Genomic DNA, 14,410 nt, shown 5'->3' on the forward strand with positions numbered 1-14,410 from the left:
TTATGTATCTAACTCTTGTATATTATTTACAGAGTTTTTTGTCATTTTCATTTTTTACATTTCCTAAAAAATAAAGTTCTATTGGAAAAATACTTATTTGTCATTTCTTTATTAGTGGGTGCTTTGGTTCTAACATAACCTTAGTGTTCAGAATTTAGTTTAAACAGTTGTATCTCATTACATGTCATAAAAACTCACTCTTCTTCAGTTCTACGCCTCAATGGTCCAAAGTCATACCTGTAAATATCGTGGATGTTCTACAGGGTGTATGGATTCAATCAGTTAGGCTCTAGGCCTGGATATTGTATCAAACACGTAGGATGAACTACAACCTGTTTCTTTTCCCCAAAACCTAATAAGTAAAAAAGAGACAAGGCATACTGTTTTATAAGTAAGCCAATAAAGACTCAGGAGACAACATCTCTGCATAGAACAAATATTAATCCAGGAAGCAATAAGTGTTTTACCATGAAACTTTGATTTCACATAACCTGATGTTATCAAAGGAGAAAGTGTGATACACTGGTACCTTGTACATGTTGTAGATTACAAACATAAGGTGAAGATGATTATAAAATACAGCTACATTTTAGTAGAATGGCTAAAGTAAACATGACAGCTAAGACATTTTAATGTACTAGTAATTTTTATGTATTTGGTTATGTATGCTACAGAAATCTCAATCTGCTATGGTAAAATTGCTGAATTTGTGAGTTGAAGCCTGTGTGGTTTTAACAAGGAATGTGTTTGTCGGCAGATTCATAACTTCGATATTATTACCCAACACAAGCTACGTTAGTCTGATCTTAGATAAGCCTGCTTAGATATGCATATAACAGGTGAGTGATACTCTTGGTGTTTCCACATTGTGCAGTAATTGATTATATTGTTAGAAACCTTTTGTACTTCTTTGCAGCAGACGTTTACAACTTCAGTCAGTCAACAGATACACAGTTGTTACTGTGATGTAACATAAAATAAATAACAGTTATCATGTTACAGCTGAAATATTAGATGTCTACAAAATAAAAACTTACCACTGTGAAACGTCCTGCTCCAGTCTTTGTTGTGAAGGTGGTTCAGAGTTTATTGGCTTGTGTTTCTTCACTCAAATTGATGCGGGAGAACTGAGGGCCTTGTTAGCTTTGCCATAGCATGTTTTTAGCAGCTCATGCAGCCTCCGGAGGTGAAATTCAGTTAAGTTAAGGGGTGTGAGACTTCTGATACACGCTCTATGTGTTGCACCAATCACAACAGACTGAGCGAGCTGACCAATCACAGCAGGCTGGGCTGCTGGGGAGGCGGGACATATGCCCAAGCGTGTGTTTCAGACAGAGGTGCTGAAGAAATGGGCAGTATAAGAAAAATAAGGTGTTTTTTGAACATTAAAGCACCTAAATCTATTCCACTGGACCCCGATATTACAAATATGACCCCGAAAATGAGCATAATAGGACTTCTTTAAATACTTCCTCTCCTGTTGCAAGCCTTGTCTGAATGGTCAAAGGGAAAGACACTATACTCACCTAACACCTGAACTAGAAGCAGGAAAGGAGCTTTAATATCAACAGCAATACCTAAGACGAGAATGAGGAAGCTTCAAGTATCTTGGTGTCCACATCATCAAGGGCCTGACCTGGGCGCTGCTTACTGACTCAGTGGTGAGAAAGACAAAGCAGGGACTGATTTACCTCAGACACCAAAGGAAATTATGGTTATGCCCTCAAATTTCTACTTATGCACCATCAAGAGCATCCTGAGGAGGAACATCACTGCCTGGTAGGGAAACAGCACCAAACAGGACCAGAAGGCCCTCCAAAGAGTAGTTTGCTCAGCTGAATGTACTATAGGCACTGCTCTACCCTGACTAAAGGATGATCATATATTACTTTTTACTGTAAATTCACCTTATATGATTATACTGTATGTGACAAATTGATTGATTGATTGATTGATTGATTGATTGATTGGTTGGTTGGTTGATCGATCTTTCTACATAAATGAGGTCATCAGAAGTGTCACCATAATTTGAATTGAGACAAGAAAGGTAATTGAATTCTGGATTAATTTATCAAATTTTTTGCAATTAATTGAATAGTTACATTTTGTCAATAAAATGTAAAAAAAATAGTGAAAAATACTCCTTCACTTTACAATGACATGAAACAGGGAAAATAAACTGGAACCAACTACAAAGTTTGGCATTGTTTAGTGAGTAACTTAAAGGTTTAGTGTGTACAATTTAATTAAGATTTATTGGTATTTAGTGGTGAGGATTGCAGAATGCAACCAGCTGACACTTCTCCTGGTTAGAATTCCTTAAGTGTTTATTGTTCAGTAGGTTTTCACCAGGAGCTGAATTATACACAGAGGTCTCTCCCTCTCCAAATCAAGCAGACCAGCTAATGCAAACCAGTAAAAATACTGAAGAAAGCAGTTTCACATCACATCATTATTTTTCCAAAGTTGCCTGTCACGGAGGGGCTGTGAACTATGGTGGCCGAGGCGAAAACACAAAAGTCCCAATCTAGAGCCAGTGTCTGGTTGTCCATCCTGGGCTACTGTAGAAACATGGTGGTGCAACATGGTGATCTCCGTAAACAAGAACCTGCTCCCTTTGTGGATATAGATGGCCCATTCTATGGTAATGACAACACAACAATACTTATTTTAGGTGATTATACACTAAAGAAAACATACTTATTATACTGAACAAAAATTTAAATGCAACACTTTTATTTTTGCTTCCATTTTTCATACTGTGATGAAATCCTGAGACCCACCGTCATGTCGTTCATCTGCCACCATGACCTCATGTTGCAGCATGATAATGCACAACCTCATGTTGCAAAGATCTGTACACAGTTACTGAGAGCTGAAAACATCCCAGTTCTTGCATGGCCTGCATACTCACCAGACATGTCATCCACTCTCATATTAACTAAAAGATGGCTGCAGCGTGGCTGAACGTGTCTCAAGCTCAAGTCTAATTGTCGCTGTTACAGTAGCTTTTTAAGTTCTCATTTATCTTGATCCACTCGCCTTTCACCTGATCTGGCTCCAGCCATGCATCTAATTTGTATATCACTCTACATAATCACAAGATTTGTTTTATGTTTTATTATTTATAAGATTTTTTTCGGCATCCTCCCCACAATGGATGAACCGCACATCTTGCTCCAAACTTTGTGGGGAGCAATTCAACAGCGCAAGACTGACATGCTGACACATTTTGATGCAAAAATGGATCCCATTCAAAGCAGTCTGAGCAGCATTCAGTACTCCTTAACTACTTTGGGAGAACAAGTTAATTTGTTGAAACAGCGTGTTGGGGCTAACGAGGACAATGTGCATGATTTGGCTGCTTGTGTTCATAAGCTAGAGAAAGACAACCTTATGGACAAAGTCAATGATCTGGAGAACCAAAGCCGACGCTCTACTTTCCGCTTCGTTGGAATTCAAGAGTCCCTTGAGGGTAATGATATCATCGGCTTTATGTCCTGGCTGATGCCACTGCTTCTTGGACAAGACAACTTCCCAACTCCGCCGATCACTGAGAGGGCCCATCGCTCTCTGACTGCCTAGCTATGTGACAGAGCTAGTCCCAGATCCATCATGATCAAGCTGCTAAACTTCCAGGACAAGGTCAAAATTCTTCGTCTTGCCAGGGAGAAAGAGAATCTAGAGTATAATGGAACTCACATCTTTATTTACCCAGACTTCAGTGCCAACCTGACGACAAGGCGCCGGAGCTTTGACGCTGTCAAACGCAGGCTTCCTGAACTCAATTTGAAGTATTGTCTCTGTTATCCTTGCACACTCTGTGTTATTGTTGATGGCAAACAGCAGCGTTTCAGTTGCCACAAGGACGCTGTCATCCCTGTTATGTTATCTTCGACTTCTTCATGATGATTACCTGCTCAGGTGAGATTATGACTGAGGATACGGCTAAGCATAGCATGCTAACGTTAGCCGGCAGTTCGACAGTCTAACAAACTTAATCTTTCTTTATTTGCTCTCTTTCCTCTATCCCTCAAAAGTTACGTCTGCGCACGTGTGATGTTAATGTTTGAGTTGCTTTTGAAACTAACTTTTTTGTTTTATAGTTGTTGGATGCAACAGGTACAGAGCATTTTTGGTATTGCTCTTCCTCAGTTTTTGTTTATTTACATTCTGCAGGCGCAGATCTGATTGGTCATTTTTTCTTCTGCGTTTGCTTGTTATATCAGGTCTCTGTCATCTAAAGCAGTGTTAGTAAACGAATTAATATCAGATAATCATATTGATTTACTTAGCCTCACTGAAACCTGGCTGTGTCAAGATGAATATGTCAGTCTAAATAAATCCACTCCTTCCAGTCATAATAATACCCACATTCCTCGAGGCAGTGGCTGAGGAGGGGGAGATGCAGCCATTTTTAACTCTAATCTATTAATCAGCCCTAAAACTAAACTAGATTATAATTCCTTTGAAAGCCTTGTTCTTGTTTTACATCCGACCTGGAAAACCTCACAACCACTTTTAATTGTTATAGTGTACCGGGCTCCTGGCCCGTATTCTGAATTTGTATCTGAATTCTCAGAGTTTTTATCCAGTTTAGTTATTAAATCAGCTAAAGTTATTATTGTAGGTGACTTTAACATTCATGTTAACGTTGATAATGACTACTGCGTTTATCTCATTATTAGACTCCATTGGCTTCAGTCAGGGTGTACATAAACCGACTCACTGTTTTAACCATACCCTCGATCTAGTTCTGACGTAGGGAATTGAAAGTGATAACCTAACAGTCTTTCCACAGAATCCCTCTCGATCAGATATTATTTAATAACTTTTGATTTATTTTTACTCAATTACACGCCTCTCAGCAACAGTTACTACACTAGTTGTTTATCAGACAGTGCTGTCGCAAAATTTAAGGCAAAGATTCCATCGACGTTAAATTTAATACCATGTCCTTCTGTAACAGAGGTTTCCCGTACTGACTTTAAACTCTCCCGAATTGATAATCTTGTCGATAGTGCTGCTCGCTGTGAACACACACACTCGACTCTGTAGCACCTCTTTAAAAGAAGTTAACAAAGCAAAGAAAGTTCACTCCTTGGTACAACTCTCAAACCTGAAAATTAAAACAAATATCACGAAAATTTGAAAGGAATTGGCGATTAACAAAACTGGAAGAATCTCGTTTAGTCTGGGAACAAAGTCTCAAAACGTATAAGAGGGGCCCCCGCAATGCCAGAGCAAACTATTACTCAGCATTTATAGAAGACAATAAGAACAACCCCAGGTTTCTTTTAAGCATTGTAGCCAGGCTGACTGAGAGTCACAGCTCTATTGAGCTTTGTATTCCTTTAGCCCTTAGCAGTAATGATTTTATGAGCTTTTTTAATGACAAAATTGTAACTATTAGAGGCAAAATTCATGACCTCCTGCCAACAAACGGAACCAATCTGCCCTCAAACACAGCTGTAAAACCTAATATATATCTAGATAGCTTCTCCCCGATTTCTCTTCAACAGTTGACCGCAATGATTTCTTCATCGAAATCATCAACGTGTCTCTTAGACCCCATCCCAACTAGGCTACATAAGGAAGTCTTACCTTTAGTTAATACTCATATATTAGACATGGTCAGTATATCTTTGTTAACAGGCTATGTACCACAGTCCTTTAAGGTAGCTTAATTAAACATCTTCTAAAAAAGCCCACCCTGGATCCTAAGGTTTTAGCCAACTATAGACCAATTTCTAATCTTCCCTTTCTTTCAAAGATCCTTGAGAAAGTAGTCGCAGACCAGCTGTGTGATTTTCTCCATGATAATAACTTATTTGAAGAATTTCAGTCAGGATTTAGAGTGCATCATAGCACTGAGTCATCACAAGTTAAAATTACAAATGATCTCCCGATTGCTTCAGACAAAGGACTCGTCTCTGTACTTGTTTTATTAGATCTTAGTGCGCCGTTTGACACAACTGACCATCAAATTCTGCTACAGAGACTGGAACATTTAATTGGCCTAAAAGGTTCTGCACTAAGCTGGTTTAAATCTTATTTATCTGATTGTTTTCAGTTCATTCATGTTCATGATGAATCATCTCTAAATACTAAAGTTTGTTTTGGAGTTCCACAAGGTTCTGTGCTCCGACCAATCCTATTCACTGTATATATGCTTCCCTTAGGAAACATCAGGAGAAATCACTCTGTAAATTTCCATTGTTATGCAGATGATACACAATTGTATTTATCGATGAAGCCAGAAGAAACTGATCAATTAACTAAAGTTCAAAAATGCCTTAAAAACATAAAAACCTGGATGAGCACCAATTTCCTGATGTTAAATTCAGACAAAACTGAAGTTATTGTTCTTGGCGCCAAACAACTCAGAGACTCATTATCTGATGATATAGTTGGCCTGGATGGTGTTGCTCTGGCCTCTAGCACGACCGTAAGAAACCTCGTCGTACTCATACTCGTCGTCCTCCGCTTATCCGGGTCGCGGGTCGTGGGGGCAGCAGCCTCAGCAGAGAAGCCCAGACAGTCCTCTCCCCAGTCCCTTCTGTCAGCTCTTCTGAGGGAACCCCGAGGCGTTCCCAGGCCAGCCGGGTGATGTAATCCCTCCATCGTGTCCTGGGGCGGCCCCGAGGTCTCCTCCCGGTTGGACATGCCCAGAATACCTCCCAAGGGAGGCGTCCGGAAGGCATCCTTACCAGATGCCTGAACGTTCTTTCGGTCACTACCCAGAGCTCGTGACCATAGGTGAGGGTTGGAACGTAGATTGACTGGTAAATCGAGAGCTTGGCTTTCTGGCTAAGCTCCCTTTTCACCACAACAGACCGGTTAAGCACCTGCATCACTGCTGACGCCGCCCCAATCCGCCTATCAATCTCCTGCTCCATCCTACTCTCACTCGTGAACAAGATCCCGAGATACTTAAACTCCTCCACCTGAGGCAGGACCTCCCCCCCGACCTGGAGTGGGCAATCCACCCTTTTCCGGCTGAGGACCATGGCCTCAGACTTGGAGGTCCTGATTCTCATCCCAGCCGCTTCACACTCAGCTGCGAACCGTCCCAGCAAGAGCTGGAGGTCACTGTTCAATGGAGCTAGGAGGACCACGTCATCCGCAAAATCAGGGACGAGATCCTCCCGCCACCGAACCTGACACCCTCCACCACTCGGCTGTGCCTAGAAATTTTGTCCATGAAAGTTATGAACAGAACCGGTAACAAAGGGCAGCCCTGGCGGAGTCCAACTCTCACCGGGAACAGGTCCGACTTACTGCCGGCCACGCGAACCAGACTCACGCTCCTTCGGTACAGGGACTGGATGGCCCCTAGCAAGGGGCCACCAACCCCATACTCCCAGAGCACCCCCCACAGGATGCCCCTGGGGACACGGTCGTAAGCCTTCTCCAAATCCACAAAACACATGTGGACTGGTTGGGCGAACTCCCATGCCCCCTCCAGCACCCTGGCGAGGGTAAAGAGCTGGTCCACGGTTCCGCGTCCGGGACGAAAACCACATTGCTCCTCCTCAATCCGAGGTTCAACTATCGACCGGACCCTCTTCTCCAGCACCCTAGAGTAGACCTTACCGGGTAGGCTGAGGAGTGTGACCCCCCTGTAGTTGGAATACACCTTCTGGTCCCCTTTCTTGATGATGGGGACCACCACCCCGGTCTGCTACTCCAGAGGCACTGCCCCCGATGTCCACACAATGTTGCAGAGGCGTGTCAACCAAGACAGCCCTACAACATCCAGAGCCTTGAGATAACCAGGGCGAATCTCATCCACCTCCGGGACTCCGCCGCCGCGGAGTTGCTTCACTACCTCCTCGGCGACTTCTGCCCCAGAAATTGGACGACCCACCCCCGAGACCCCCGGCTCTGTTTCCTCACTGGAATACGTGTTGGTGGGATTGAGGAGCTCCTCAAAGTATTCCTTCCACCGCCCGACAATGTCCCCAGTTGACGTCAGCAGCTCCCTGCCCCCACTGTAAACAATGTGAGCAAGTTGCTGCCTTCCCCCCCTGAGGCGCCGGACGGTTTGCCAGAACCTCTTTGGAGCCGATCGATAGTCTTTCCCTATGGCCTCACCGAACTCCTCCCATGCCCGAGTTTTTGCCTCTGCGACTGACGCTGCTGCGCTCCACTTGGCCCGCCGGTACCCATCAGCTGCCTCTGGAGACCCACAGACCCACCATGCCCTGTAGGCCTCCTTCTTCAGCCTGACGGCTCCCCTCACCTCTGGTGTCCACCAGTGGGTTCGGGGATTACCGCCGCGACTGGCCCTGGCGACCTTGCGGCCACAGCTCACAACAGCCACCTCGACAATGGCAGAGCGGAACAAGGCCCATTCAGACTCAATGTCCCCCTCTGCCCTCGGGACGCGGTCGAAGCTCTCCTGGAGGTGGGAGTTGAAGATCATCTTGACAAGTTCTTCCACCAGGCGTTCCCAGCAGACCCTCACTGCTCGTTTGGGCCTGCCAGGACTGCGCGGTGTCCTCCCCTGCCATCTGATCCAACTCACCGCCAAGTGGTGATCAGTTGACAGCTCTGCTCCTCTCTTCACCCGAGTGTCCAGAACATACGGCCACAGGTCAAATGATACGACTACAAAGTTAATCATTGACCTGCACCCTAGGATGTCCTGGTGCCACGTGCACCGATGGGCATCCTTATGTTCGAACATGGTGTTCGTTATGGCCAAACTGCGACCCGCACATAAGTCCAATAACTGAACGCCGCTTGGGTTCAGATCGGGCAGGCCATTCCTCCCAATCACGCCCCTCCAGGTCCTGCTGTCATTGCCCACGTGAGCGTAGAGGTCCCCCAGCAGAACAATGGAGTCCCCAGTCAGGGCACTATCCAGCACCCATCCCAGGGACTCCAAAAAGGGCGGGTACTCTGAACTGCTGTTTGGCACATAAGCGCAGACAACAGTCAAGACCCGTTCCCCGACCCGAAGGCGCAGGGAAGCAACCCTTTCGTCTACTGGGGTGAACCCCAACGTACAGGCAGAGAGTCCGGGGGCTATGAGAAAACCCACGCCAGCCCTCCACCTCTCACCCGGAGCAACTCCAGCAAAGGAGAGAGTCCAACCCCTCTCAAGGACTTGGGTTCCAGAGCCGGAACTATGTGTCGAGGTGAGGCTGACTATATCTAGCCGGTAGCGCTCAACCTCTTCCACAAGCTCCGTCTCCTTCCCCGCCAGAGAGGTGACATTCCATGTCCCAAGAGCCAACTTCCGTAGCCAAGGATCGGACATTCCATGTCCCAAGAGCCAACTTCCGTAGCCAAGGATCGGACCACAAAGGCCCCCGCCTTGGTCTGCTGCCCGATCCCTTACGGATCCCTCTGTGGGTGGTGGGCCTGCAGGGGGACGAGCCCATGTAGCCGGGTCGGGCTGGGCCCGGCCGGGCCCCATGGGCAAAGGCCCGGCCACCAGGCGCTCGTCCACGGGCCCCAACCCCAGGCCTGGCCCCAGGGCGGGGCCCCGGTAACCCTCCAGGCCAGGTACACGAGTCCTTGTTGATATCCATCATGAAGGGTCCTTTGAAGAAACCTCGGAGTAATATTTGACCAAGATTTCTCTTTTAATTCTCATTTAAAACAAACCTCACATACTGTGTTTTTTCATCTGCGTAATATTGCGAAAATTAGGCCCATCCTGACCCGAAAAGATGCAGAAAAGTTGGTCCATGCTTTTGTTACCTCTAGGCTGAATTACTAAGTCTTTAATAAGTCTTTAAAAACTCTCCAGCTAATTCAAAAAGGAAGTGGCACGTGTACTAACAAGAACTAGTTTCTCTGCACTGGCTCCCTGTAAAATCCAGAATTGAATTTAAAATCCTACTGTTAACTTACAAAGCTTTAAATGGTCAGGCTCTGTCATATCTTAGAGAGCTCATAGTGCCCTATTATCCCACCAGAACACTGCGCTCTGAGAATGCAGGCTTACTCGTGGTCCCTAAAGTCTCCAAAAGTAGATCAGGAGCCAGAGCCTTCAGCTATCAGGCTCCTCTCCTGTGGAATCATCTTCCTGTTGCGGTCCGGGAGGCAGACACCATCTCTACATTTAAGACTAGACTTCAGACTTTCCTTTTTTATAAAGCTTATAGTTAGGGCTGGCTCAGGCTTGCCGCGTACAAGCCTCTAGTTTATTTTATTTTTATTTATTGTTTACTTGATGTGGACATCACAATTACATTGGACAGACCTTTTATGGACAGAATTTCTAGGCGCAGCCGAGTGGTGGAGGGTGTCAGGTTCAGTGACAGGAGGATCTCGTCTCTGCTTTTTGCGGATGACGTGGTCCTCCTAGCCCCATCGAACAGTGACCTCCAGCTCTTGCTGGGACGGTTCACAGCCGAGTGTGAAGCAGCTGGGATGAGAATCAGCACCTCCAAGTCTGAGGCCATGGTCCTCAGCCGGAAAAGGGTGGATTGCCCCCTCCAGGTCGGGGGGGAGGTCCTGCCTCAGGTGGAGGAGTTTAAGTATCTCGGGATCCTGTTCACGAGTGAGGATAGGATGGAGCGGGAGATTGACAGGCGGATTGGGGCGGCGTCAGCAGTGATGCAGGCGCTTAACCGGTCCGTTGTGGTGATGAGGGAGCTTAGCCAGAAAGTGAATGTCTCGATTTACCGGTCGATCTACGTTCCAACCATTACCTATGGTCACGAGCTCTGGGTAGTGACCGAAAGAACGAGATCATGAGTACAAGCGGCTGGGGAGGGACTCGGAGTAGAGCCGCTGCTCCTCCACATCGAGAGGAGCCAGTTGAGGTGGTTCGGGCATCTAGTAAGGATGCCTTCTGGACACCTCCCTTGGGAGGAGACCTCAGGGCCGTCCCAGGACACGCTGGAGGGATTACATCGCCCGGCTGGCCTGGGAACGCCTTGGGGTTCCCTCAGAATTACATCGCCCGGCTGGCCTGGGAACGCCTTGGGGTTCCCTCAGAAGAGCTGACAGAAGTGGCTGGGGAGAGGACTGTCTGGGCTTCTTTGCTGAGGCCACTGCCCCCGCGACCCGGATAAGCGGAGGATGACGAGTACGAGTACGACAAGTACGAGTACGAGACCAGATGCATTGTTTGAGTGGCGTGCTAATTCGCATCACTTGTCCACAGGAGGCTTTTGAAATGATAAAAGTGATAAAAGTGAAAAGAAAGAGAAAAAAATGCAGTGTACAATAACATTACAACAGTAAAAGAGAAGCAATTTTTCAGATTAAATACATACATAAGCTACAAAGCAAAGGCAACATGATCAAGCAATCAACCAGTTAAAACTATTCATGTGAGCACTGTTGTTTTGATTTTAGCCATTGTTTGAGCCCTTTGTTAAAAGCATTACTGTTGGTCTCTAATTTTAGATTAGTGGGTAGTGAGTTCCAAAGTTTTGCCCCCTTTACAGAAAGAGCAGACTGACAGAATGAAGTTTTGTATCTTGGGAGAAGACAATCACCACTGGTGGAGGCTCGTGTGGTCACTCTGTGAGAGAGACACCTGATGGCCAGTTCAGAAAACAGTACTGACACGATTATTTAGACATTTAAAAAAACAATTTATGAATACTAAAATTCATAAAATTTTCAAAGGTGAGAAGGTTGTGTTTTCTTAAAATGCGGCAGTGATGCCATCTCATTGGTTGGTTGTGTTTTCTTAAAATGCGGCAGTGATGCCATCTCATTGGTTTCCGGTCCATGAGTTTTATTGCCTGCTTGTATATTGAGATTATAGGTTTTATTGTGGTTGAAGAAGCTTGTGACCATGATGTGATACGATTTGACAAATGAGAAAAAATCATTGCATGCATGTACAGTTTTGCAGCTTGATGTGACAGGTTCCTTCTAATAAAATGAAAGCAGTTAAGATTTGGCCTAACCTTGTTACAGATGTACTTAACCTGACTATCAAACTTTACATCATATGCGGGCCTATTACGCATGGAGAAGCACATGGATACAGTTTTTTTTAACAGTAAGAGTTAGACGGGATAACTCGAGCCATTCAGAGATGTTCAATAAATACTACTAATGTAAAGAGTCATTTCTAATTACATAGGAAGTAATTAAATAAATAAGCAAGCATACCACATCATAGAAAGTGCAGGGAATATTTAAGTTCTCATCTTGTTTTATTTCAGACCTTTATAAACACATGGCTCAAACTTACAAACACTGCTGAGTCAAGAACAATGAGAACATGCTACAACTTCTGTAAAAATGAATAAATAAAATATATATTATGTCATGAAGGCTATGGAGAGAGATCCGTTTTTGCGCACCTGCTGGTTAAGCGCTTTTTGAAAGGAGTCAGACGACAGAGACCTGTCACGTGCTCTTTGCCCCCGCAGTGGGATTTACTCCTGGTGTTACGCGCTCTGGGAGAACCTCCCTTCGCACCTCTATCACAAATCTCTCTCAAACAACTGTCATTAAAGACAGCACTTCTCTTAGCCCTGACTTTGGCTAAGAGAGTGAGTAATTTATGTGCACTTTCAGTCTCCCTGTCTTGTCTCGTTATCAGAGATGAGCTACTCTGAGGCTGAATCCCACATTCATAACCAGCTCTTTTAGATCGAGAGTTATTTCACTGGAAGGTTTCTTCCCTCCTCCCCACAGGAGGAGAAGAAACATCACACCGGCTCTGCCCAGTGCGCGCTCTGTCTCATTACGTGACGTGCACAGCAAGCCTCAGACAGACACAACAGCTGTTTGTACATTACAGAAAGCATTCAGAAGGAAATCCCCTCTTGCAACGAAAATGCGGGGATTTTGAAATCATGCAAGCCCCGCATATTTTGTGCATTTTGCGTGGAAATCGGCGATTTATGCGGCGAAAGTGCGGTGTCTTTGAAAAAATGCGGGCCCCACATGAATATGCGGACTTTGGCTGATTTTGCGTTGAATTATGCGATCACATAATCGCGTTTTTCTGGAGGGACTGTCATGTTATGACTCATGTTATGAGTAATAAGATTGTATGTTTTTGTTACTCTCTCTGGCCTGTTTGTAAAAATCTGATCTATAAGGGTTTCACTCTTTGTAGTGACTCGTGTAGGTCTATCAATCAGCTGTTCGTATTTAAATTTTTCCATAATTGATTTTAGTTTCGTTTTGCCACTTTTATCCATCCAATTAATGTTAAAGTCCCCAAACAGCATACATTCACAACAGTTGTCAACAGACAAAACAGACAGAAAATTCTTCAGTTCTTTGTAGAAATTTACATCATCAGATGGGGGATTATAAAGCACAACTATACTAAATTTCATGTTTGGGGAGAGAATTACATTCAATCCTAGGCACTCCAAATGATTGATTGATTGATTGATTGATTGATTGATTGATTGATTGATTGATTGGTTGGTTGATTGATTGATTGTTAGAGCCTGCTGATGTATAACTACTGCCCCTAGCAGCTGAAGCAAAGTGCTGCTTGGGAAGTAGCTCGTTCTTTGTTGAGCTATGCTTTCTTCTTTTTGTCATATTAAAGCAGACTGAGCCTTGAGCTTAAGAGACTGTCTTTACTTAAAAAGTTAGGTTTACTCATGGAAATGCTCCGGGATGTTGTGCCTGGGGTTGGTTCATTCTTGAGGGGTGTGGTTATTTTGTGTTTATTTTTTGTGTTTATGTGTTTTGTGTGTGTCTTATACTCAAACTAATGCATCTTCTAATCTCTACAACCCATTATTGAATTTGTGGATCCAAGTAACTTTAAAAATGTTTGATCAGTGACAGTTCCATTGTGAGTCTTTTCTCCAATAATGGGAATTAAAGTTAATTCATATGAATATTCTGAGTCTTGTGCTTAAATAGATTTATTTCGTGCATGGGTTGACCTACATAAGCCCGGTATTATTAAGCCTCTTTCATACAGAGCGTGATTTTCGCGGCGCCCACCGCAGGTTGGGCGCAGAGCAAGCGGAGAGCAAGGCGCGCAAGACAGGATTTGGGGGAGTACAGGCTCGTTCAGGAGCTACAGCTCCATGGTGACTGCTTCCGGGTCTATTTCAGGCTCTTCTCTGCTATTGGACGCGCGGAGGTGTCGTCACAGCGCGTTGCGGTGAAATTAAAAAAATTTCAATTCGAGCGCAGGCTGGCGGCGCGCAGGCTGGTGGCACGCAGGCTAGTGGCGCCTGCGCCCTCTCGTGCGCCGCTCAGCTTGGCGGCAGAGCGGTGCGCTCTTGCGCCGCAGTAGCACACACACAATGAATGGTTTCGTCGGCGGAGGTCTGCGCTTTGCGCGCTCTGTGTGAAAAGGGCTTTACACTCTCTGAAATATGGCTCAATAGTAATATTTCAGATAATTTAATAAATCTTACAAATTATGTTTCATAAGGATCTAAAAGGTGTACCAGGGGTGGAGGTGTAGCTATTTATGTTTTGTCTGACCTCATATCTGAGT

At 44.9% G+C, this 14,410-nt stretch overlaps 1 protein-coding gene across 5 annotated transcripts in view; it reads right to left on the bottom strand.

Annotated features, from left to right (window-relative positions):
- bcas3 (BCAS3 microtubule associated cell migration factor) overlaps positions 1-14,410 on the bottom strand; it is a 939,536-nt gene that overhangs the window by 489,415 nt on the left and 435,711 nt on the right. The window contains exon 24 of one of the 5 annotated variants that reach the window (XM_050055604.1): positions 2,209-2,639. The exons of the other annotated variants lie outside the window; for them this stretch is intronic. Within the exon in view, the coding sequence (XP_049911561.1) occupies positions 2,440-2,639 (200 nt within the window). The 3' untranslated portion in view covers positions 2,209-2,439. Of the gene's footprint in view, positions 1-2,208; positions 2,640-14,410 lie in introns of those variants that run through there. 5 annotated transcript variants of the gene reach the window in all.

The sequence above is a fragment of the Epinephelus moara genome, chromosome 2 (genome assembly GCF_006386435.1).
Source record: "Epinephelus moara isolate mb chromosome 2, YSFRI_EMoa_1.0, whole genome shotgun sequence".
NCBI lineage: Eukaryota > Metazoa > Chordata > Actinopteri > Perciformes > Serranidae > Epinephelus > Epinephelus moara.